This window comes from Crocuta crocuta, unplaced genomic scaffold (genome assembly GCF_008692635.1).
Source record: "Crocuta crocuta isolate KB4526 unplaced genomic scaffold, BGI_CrCroc_1.0 scaffold35, whole genome shotgun sequence".
Classification (NCBI taxonomy): Eukaryota; Metazoa; Chordata; class Mammalia; order Carnivora; family Hyaenidae; genus Crocuta; species Crocuta crocuta.
In genome coordinates, this window is record NW_027530625.1 from 7,319,587 (window position 1) to 7,328,559 (window position 8,973).

Genomic DNA, 8,973 nt, shown 5'->3' on the forward strand with positions numbered 1-8,973 from the left:
GGTGGGGGGTGGGGGGAGGGAGGAGACATCCACGGGGAAGGAGAGCCCTGTGCCCTGCTCTGCGAGGCAACTTTGCTGTCTCCCCTCAGGTACCAGGAGGTCCAGGCAGCCCAGAAGGCGCTGGGCACGGCTGTGGCAGAGATGCTGCCCGGAGCTGGGAGGGTGCTGGCCGCCACGCAGCAAGTTGGTGCAGACGCCGCCCTGCGCCCGGCCCCACGGGCTGCCCCTGCAGCACTGGTCAGCCTGGCCGTCCTTGGAGCTCCGCATGGGGTGGGGTGGGGAGAATGAGGCAGCTGGGAAACCAGCGCAGCCCAGGCAGAGGCAGACGACGTGGCTTATTTTTAACTATATGGCAGTCGATTAAAACGAGATAATCCACATCCGTGGCTTGGCCGAGCGCCTGCCTGGCACAGAGATAGAGCTCGGCCGGTCTTTGTAGTTGATTGTGATAATAATAGCAAAGGCCAGGTGTCTTCTGCACAGTGGCATTAGCAGAGGCAGCAGAGAGACGTGGGGTCAAATCCCAGCTCCGCCACCCCAGATCTGTGACCTTGGCCAAGGTCACGTTCCCTCGGCCAAGGTCACGTTCCCTCCCTGCGCCCTCAGTTAATTCCTCTGTGAGACGGAGCTCACCCATCAGGTAGTTGTAGGCCGCGTCCATGCGAGCCGGGAGAGGATTTGTGAGCAGTATGCAAAGTGGTCCTCAGTGCCTGTCAGCCCTCAGCACCTCCGGATAAATCAGCTCCGTCGTGTCTCCCCAGTAATCCTCAAATCCCCAGACTCAGAAACCGCACTCTGAGAAAGAGACTAAGCTTATACAAATGCATCTGGGGCAAAACCTGACTGGCCTGAAGCTCCTTCTTTGGGGTCCTCGCTTCCCTCACCCCGAATATGAAGAGTAACGTGCAGGTACTAAGGGGTTTGACCCTGAGCGTGGCCCTCGATGCCGCCGAAGGTGTTAGATGGCATTCGGCACCTGCACGGCTCTGCTTCTCAAGTCAGGAAAATTCTGAATTTGGAAATACATTCGGGCCCCAGGTTTCAGCTGAGATTGTGGATCTGGGGAAGGAAATGCAGGTCAGGGAGGCCTCGCTCCTAGTCGTTGGTAAGACTGGAACCCGAGACAGGCTCTCCCTGCCCTGGCTGCCCCTCTTCTTCCTGGGGCCCACAGGCAGCTCTGTTCCCGCCCCCCCCATTCCTGTCCCTGGGCGCCTCCCACCCGGTAGAGGATCTGCCCCTCGGGTCTTCCTGCCGGGCCCTGCCTGAGCCCACCATCTCCCTGCAGAAGTCCCAGGCCGGGGCCCTGGGTCTGAAGGCACAGGCCCTGGAGAAGACGGTTGCTTCTAGAGAGCGTGCGGTCACCGAGGCTGCCCGGGCCCTCCAGGCCACCGCCCAGGCCGAGCTGCGGAAGACGGAGCCCCTCACACAGGTGGGCTCATGTCCTTGAAGCAGGCACCGGGTCGGGCTGCCCTGGGCGTGTCCTGGGGTGTGGGGGGAGCAGGAGAATGAAAGGCAAAGACCCTGTCCGTCCAGTGTCTCCCCCTGTGGATCCTCTCTCTTCTCTCTCCAGCTTCGCCAGCAGGCCAGAGCCGCCCTGACGCGGGCTTCCTCATCCGTCCAGGCCGCCACAGTGACGGTCACGGGAGCCAGGACCCTGCTGGCCGACCTGGAAGGTATGCGTGTCTCGCTCAGCCCTAGGCTTCTTGCTGCGTAACTGCCCGTGCCGCAGGGGACCGAAGTCCAGTTGTGTGGGCATAAGCCAACCGGCCCTTCCCCTCCCCACCCAGCCAGGACCCCTCCCGGGCTGCTCGACTGTTCCTCACACACCCCTCACCGGGTACTCACCCGCATGGCTGTCGGCCATCAGACCACACACAGAGCCTGTCAGGGCCGATTCCGAGGCCATCGGCTATCCATTCCTGGTCTCGTCTGCTCAGGCCGGGGGTCCCATCACCTGGTACAAACGGCGGCCACAGTCCAGTGTTCAGCTGGGGTCGCAGGAAAGGAGGCAGAGTTCTCTTTAGAAAGGGGGCGTGGGTTGATGCCATTCCAGGTTTCCTTTGGGCTTTAGGAAAATGAGGCTAAGTGGTCCCATTTCATAGACGTGTAGGCCAAGGAAAGGGATTGGTAACTATCCCTGGGTCAGAGATCCACCGAATAGAAACCGTCCAGGGTCAGGATTCTCCGGCTCTCCGTCCCCCTGTGGCATAGGCTTCTCTGAGGTCCTCTTTGCCCCTTGTGTGTGGCTCTGCACCAATGAGCTGAATAAAGCAGGAACATAGGCCCCAGGGGCCCCTTGGGGTCTAAGACCGGAAGTCAGGCTCTGCTTGATTCGGTTCTACAGACTTCCTTCCCAACTCTACCCACTGCCCCTGGGAGATGTGGCCCCAGCCATGGACCCTCTACCTTCTGGGACAGAGGCTGAGCTGGTCAGTGCCTCCTCTTCTCTAGGCTGCTCTGTGGTCTGAAGTCTTGATCACCCATGAGTCAGGGGGCTTCCATGGAGAGGGCGTGGCCGTGTGCTCTTGGCTCTGAGTTGCGTTTAGGAAAATGTAAATTCAATGACATGCGGTGGTGGAATATTAGGATTTTAGGACATTGAAATTATCAAGGTTGCTCGAGCCCTCTGCTGCAACCCCCTCACCACCCAAGGGACTCATCCAGCCTCTGCTTGCCTACCTCCAGTGCTTGTGGGCTCACTACCTCACAAGGCATCCCCTTCTCACTGTCGGATATACTGCATGGAACTTTGCCTCCCTGGGGCAGTACTGTGAGTACACAAGGGCTCATCTCAAACCTCTAACTCTAGGTTCTTTCCCCTCATTCCTGCCCCTTTTCAGAGACACCCTCTGTCACTACCAGTTGGCCTGTGCCCAGTTGGTATTCAGGATGAAAGGAAAACTCACGGAGTGAATTAGCCCAAGAGGTGATCTATCAAGAGTGGGTTTGTGTTCAAATAAGTTTAGGATATGTCATTACTATAGCGCCTTCTAGAGGCCATACAGCGTGCACCTATTAAAGGTTCTGAGAAGTCCTGCAGTAAAGAAACCTCCTTCTTTTTATTCAAGCCTAATTGACGTTTCCTCCTGACATTTGTTACTACCCCTGTAGAGTGAGGACTCCACGGAGTGCATTTTAAGAAATACCAATTTTGGGGTGCCTGGGTGGCTCAGTCGGTTGAGTGTCCAACTTTGGCTCANACCAATTTTGTGTACAAGAGGCAAAGTAGATCTAGTTGTTGGATTATCTTCAGAAAAATTGTGATATTCTGCCTTAGAGGGCTTGATTCTTTCTAAAATTTGACTATAGGGGCACCTGGGTAGCTCAGTCAGTTAAGGGTCCGACTTCGGCTCATGTCATGATCTCACAGTTTCTGAGTTTGATCTCATGTCAGGCTCTGTGCTGACAGCTCAGAGCCTGGAGCCTGCTTCAGATTCTGTGTCTCCCTCTCTCTCTGCCCCTCCTCCACTCATTGTCCCTCTCTCCAAAAATAAATAAACATTAAAAAAAGATAAATAAAATTGGACTATAATCAGTATTCCTGATTTCCCGTAGGATTTTATCTTAAAAGGAGGAAAAAAGTCTTTCTTCTTTACAGAGGGAAACTACTTCTTATTAGATAATAAAACCTATGCAAATTGTAATACCTCCCTTTTTATCTTGGCTGCTAGGAAGCTCAGAGGTATATAGAGCATTCAGTGCCTCCAATGTTATTATCCTAATTTTCTGGCACTTCTCACTCCTCTTTGTCCCTTCCTCATCCCCCCAATTACCTATGGCCCTTGGTTTTTCGTTTTAGTGGTCCAATCGTTGACTTATCTATTACTATAAGCTGCCTCAAAGCCCTTTTAGAAATAGGAGATATGGATTTGCTGGGTACTGTGCTGTGACTTCCCATCCATTCCCGCCATGGCCCAGGCACTGAACACCATGTGATTTTTAGTTTTTATTTATATTTATGTATATATTTAATTTTTTTTTGAAGGTTCAGCCTCCACTTTTATTTTTTTTTTAATTTTTTTAATAGTTTATTGTCAAATTAGTNAATTTTTTTAACGTTTGTTCATTTTTGAGAGACAGAGACAGATCATGAGTGGGGGAAGGGCAGAGAGAGAAGGAGACACAGAATCGGAAGCAGGCTCCAGGCTCTGAGCTGTCAGCACAGAGCCCGACGCAGGGCTCGAACTCATGAACTGTAAGATCATGACCTGAGCTGAAGTCGGACGCTTAACTGACTGAGCCACCCAGGTGCCCTTATTTTTATATATTTTTAATGTTTACTTATTTTTGAGAGTGCAGGTTGGGGAGGGGCAGAGAGAGGAGGACAGAGGATTCAAAGCAGGCTCTGTGCTGACAGCAGCGAGCCCGATGTGCGGCTTGAACTCACGAACCATGAGCCAAAGTCGGATGCTCAACCCACTGAGCCACCCAGGTGCCCGGTGTACTTTTGTGATTTTAATAAATCTCATAAAAGAATGTAAACCTTTACATTCACTGAGCTGTATGTCTTGCTGATTCTTTGTTTGTTCCCAAGATAAGCCTGAGAAGGTCACATGTGAACCACCTACATCTTGACCCTCCACTCACGTCATCTGAGGGTCAGGCGTCTGGTGGTGCTTGCCCGGCAGGGGCGTGAGCCCCCTTCCCTCCTCGCCCCGCTGACACAGCCTCTCCTGGGTTTGCAGGAATGAAGCGACAGTTTCCTCGGCCCAAGGACCAGGCCGCGCTGGGGAGGAAGGCAGGCACGGTCAGGGGCAGGCTCCTCGCGGACTTGAAAAAGAAGGCCAAGCAGGCGGAGAGGATGCTGGGGAACGCGGCATCTGTCTCCTCCAGTGCCAAGAAGAAGGGCCGGGAAGCCGAGATGTTGGCTACGGACAGTGCTAAGGTCAGGGCCACGGGTGTGACAACAGCAGCGCCCCTGCCTCTGGGCCTGGGGGTGGACCGTCTCCTAAGGGCTGCCCTTCCGTAGGTTAAACGTGGTCCCTGCAGATCTGCCTCTCCCGTGTACACGATGCTGGATGCTCCGCACTTGGGGCGCGGTGGATCCCAGGCTCCAAGCCCTCGAGCTTCATTCAAGTGACCCTGTTGATTCCTTGACAAACAGGTGTCACCGTTGTCCCTGTCGGACCGGTGGGGACCCTCTGAGTACCAGCCTGTTTTAGGAACTTAAATCACATGACCAGGAATCTCACCTAGATCTGTTTGGCTTTGCTCCCAAACTTCTAGACTCTCGTTTTCTAACTGGAGCCAAAGTCTAACCCCCGTGCCTCTCCCCGGCCCCTGCTGACTTGGTGCACATAGCCTGCATCTGGGACACGGTGGTGGAATGAATGAATGATCTGGTGCGCGAACTGAGGACAGCTCGGCATTACTGCCGTCTGTGCTCTTTGCCTCTGGAAGGACTTACTCCGCCCCCCCCCCAGCTCACCAGGGCCTTGCTGAGAGACGGGAAGCAGGAGAACCGCCGGGCAGGCCGGCTGTCCAGCCAGACGCAGGCGACGCTCCGACAGGCCTCCGGGCAGGTGCTTGCCTCCCAAGCGCGCAGACAGGAGCTGGAGGAAGCTGAGCAGGTACGTGGGCCCAGACCCCCCACCCGTTCCCTCCCGGCCCCCCCGGAGCCGGCGGGGCGCCGCTCAAGCTCTCCCTCCCTCCCAAGGCGGGTGCCGGGCTGCGGGCCGTGGAGCAGCAGATCTGGGAGTCACGCAGGACCCTGGAAGAGGACGTCCAGGCCTTGTCGGAGCTACTAGCCAGGCTGGGTGAGCACCCAAGGCCGGGCCCTGATCCCCTGAGGCCCTAGAGCACCTCCAGAGCTTCTGTGAGCCCCGGTCCTAGAGAAGATCTCCTCCTTGCCCTCATCTACACAGGGCTCCCCATCCCCAGCCACAAGCATTTATAATAGTTCCAGACCCCCATGCGAGGTGGGCTGGCAGCCATTCTCTGTGTGCCCTCAGGGGCCACTAGCCTGGGAGACTGGAAAAGTCACCACACACAGATCTGCCCTGAGGGTTTCAGAGGAGAGAGGATGTCACAGAAGCAATCTGGCATCGAGATATGTGCTGGTTTGGAATCAGACCAAGACTCTCAAGTCCGGTGCTTGGCCGGGAGACCTTGGGAAAACCACTCTGCCTCTCCGAACCTCAGTTCCCCCGTCTGGAAAATGGGAGTAACACTGGGTCATTTAGAAAGCGGTTGCCACGCCGTGGGGGTGAGAGTCTGTCAACAGCAGCTCCCAGGGAGGAGGAAGAATCGAGGCGGGCCTCAGCAGGGAGACATTTCAGGGTGAGGGGGCCGGCACCCCCTCAGAGTGGGGAAGCATGGAGGCCTCAGAGCAGGGAAAGGGATAGGGCCATAGCAGGTATGCATTTTTAAAAACTGTGGTAAGATACGCATAACATAACATGTGCCATTGTAACCATCTTTAAGCACACACTTCAGAGGCATTACGCACATTCACAGTGTCTTGCAGCCGTCACCGCCATCCTTTTCCAGAACTTTCCTATCTTCCCAAACCGAACCACTCTGCACCCATTAGACATGAATTCCCTGTGTCCCCAGCCCCTGGCACGCCCCATTCTCTCTTTGGTGTCTATGAACTTAACGCTTTTAGAGATCTCATATCAGTGGATTCCCACAGCATTTGTCCTTCTGTGGCTGGCCTCTGTCCCTTAGTGTCACGTCCTCAGGCTCACCCACGTAACGGCATTTCCTTTATTATTAATAAGGGGAAGACTCACCACATTCTGCATCCTGTCTGCATGCCAGCCCGCGCTCAGCTGTTTGCACACGTGATCTCCTAGAAGCCTCATTCTCTTCGGGGCAAGGACACAGCTTCGCTTTGCCATTTTGCAGACGGGCAGTCTGAGGCTCGGACACATCGTTTAAACGATGTGTCCGGGGCCCCGCAGCCAGCCGGTGGGGAAGCTGAGGTTCACCCGCGGGTCTAACCAATTCAGAGTGCCCACTTGTGGCCACTGGTCTGTACCCAACGCTAAGGACCCGGAGCACTGGACACAGTGCCCAGGGCAGTGCCTTGCTCTGCGAGGGTAAGCTGCTTTGGCGGTTGCTGTCATTTATTCGTTTGTGCTGGTGACGTGCTTGGCTTAGGGATGCAGGAGACGACAGCCCACATCTGGACCCCGCCCCGGTGCCTGGGAGCCCCAGCGGGCACACGGAGTGTGGCAGTGCCTTGAACCTGAATCTCCTCGGGCCGGGCAGTTTGGACACCCCTGTGGATGGTGGGGCCCCTCGAGGTCTTTGCGGAGAGTGGGACTTGCCCAGGCTGCCAGGGCCCAGCTCTCTTCTGCCTCTTCCTGCCCGTTTCAGGTTCGGCTACTGCCTGCCCTCCACCTTCCACCTTCGTTGCCCAGGAAATTCGGGGCTAGGGAGAGCCCTAGGCCCATAGGGATCCCGTGGGATTAGAAGCCATTTGGAACGGACTTCCCCATCCCCACGACTCTCCCACCTGGCTGAGCCTTGTCTTCCTGCTGAATGTCACCCTTAAATGACAAGATGACAAGGGCCAGGTGGGGGAGACAGCCTGTAGATTGCACTCCACCACCACCATCAAGTTCAAATGTGAGCACCAGGCCCCACCTCCTTGTTTTACCCTTGGAGAGGCTCTGGGAAGTCCTTAAGTCCTTAAGAAATAGAGTTAATCCGTGCTGGGCCAGGTGGAAACCCTGCTTCCCAGCCCTCATTCTAATGCCAGGGATGCTTCTTTTTACGCCGGTGAGCGGCCACACCTCGGCACAGGTGGTATCTGCAAATGTGTGCTCCTGGTAAATCAACATGGTGCGTCTGAGGAGCCAGCAGGAATCACGGGCACCTTGAATGGGCACCTTGAGCGCGCACGCTGCTTTAGGAAATGGGCTCAGGATGCACACAGAGCCTTCTTTTCATCAGCAACAAGGATGAACGGTTGCCCGGTGCTGCCCAGGGGGGGAAGTTTCGGGTCTTCACGTGAACCCAGTGGGGTGCCCCAACCAGAAACACTGCCCTCTCTCGGTCCCTTGCTTTCCTGGTAGACTGTGGGCCGTCAGGATCCTGGAAGATCTGAGCTGGCAAGGGTCTCGGGGGTGGGGGCCAAACAGGCGTCGGGCCTGCAGGGGAGCTGGCCTATGCTGAGGCTGCCTGTGCCTCCCCGCAGGGTCACTGGACACCCATCAAGCCCCAGCCCAGGCCCTGAACGAGACCCAGTGGGCACTGGAGCGCCTGAGGCTGCGGCTGAGCCCGCCGGGGGCCCTGCAGGGGAAACTGAGGCTGCTGGAGCAGGAGTCCCAGCAGCAGGAGCTGCAGATCCAGAGCTTCGAGAACGATCTCGCAGAGATCCGTGCTGACAAGCAGAACCTGGAGGCCATTCTGCACAGCCTGCCCCAGAGCTGCGCCAGCTGGCAGTGAGGGTCGCCCTGCCCCCCCCCCCCCCCCCCCCCCCGCCCCCCGCNTCTCCACGCCACGTGAATCCTCCGGGTCCATGCCCGCACCCCCTCCATTCCCGCCAGCGTGAATGCACATTCACGGTCCACCCAGGCGGCCCCGGGGGGCCCACCACCATCGGCGCGCGCTCCCGTGCCATGGTGCAAAAACACGCACGTCCCGGTGTTGATAGCGCATGCGCACACCCGCAGACGCAACGCACACACGCATACGAGTCCCTCTCTCCGTGCACACGTTACCCTCCGTCCGCAGGCGGGTATTGAGCTCTGGATGCTGGAGGAGTCGTGTTAGATACCCTCTGGCATCGACATTCTCACTCTTGGCTCCTGAAGGTAAGGGCCAAGGCAGGATCCGTGCTTGAGAGGCTGAGGGGGGCTGTCCGCAGAGATCCGGGGGATGGGGAGGCTCAGCCAAAGCCAGAGTCCCCAGCCCCAGAGCTACCCGTGTCCTGCAGCCCCCCACCGTGCAGCTCAGCACAGCTGAGGGACCAGATCCTAGGAGGGAGCTCAGCAATGGAACCTGAGGCCGGGGGACTTCTGG

The 8,973-nt window shown here is 56.8% G+C and overlaps 1 protein-coding gene across 1 annotated transcript in view; it reads left to right on the plus strand.

The window, feature by feature from the left end:
• The window catches only part of LAMC3 (laminin subunit gamma 3), a 75,612-nt gene extending 67,183 nt beyond the window's left edge, over positions 1 to 8,429 (plus strand). Inside the window, exons 27-33 of the mRNA XM_077768472.1 lie at positions 90 to 237; positions 1,286 to 1,429; positions 1,571 to 1,673; positions 4,686 to 4,885; positions 5,424 to 5,570; positions 5,657 to 5,756; positions 8,147 to 8,429. Of these exons, the coding sequence (XP_077624598.1) occupies positions 90 to 237; positions 1,286 to 1,429; positions 1,571 to 1,673; positions 4,686 to 4,885; positions 5,424 to 5,570; positions 5,657 to 5,756; positions 8,147 to 8,397 (1,093 nt within the window). The 3' untranslated portion in view covers positions 8,398 to 8,429. The remainder of the gene's footprint in view (positions 1 to 89; positions 238 to 1,285; positions 1,430 to 1,570; positions 1,674 to 4,685; positions 4,886 to 5,423; positions 5,571 to 5,656; positions 5,757 to 8,146) is intronic.
• Positions 8,430 to 8,973: the final 544 nt, after the last annotated feature.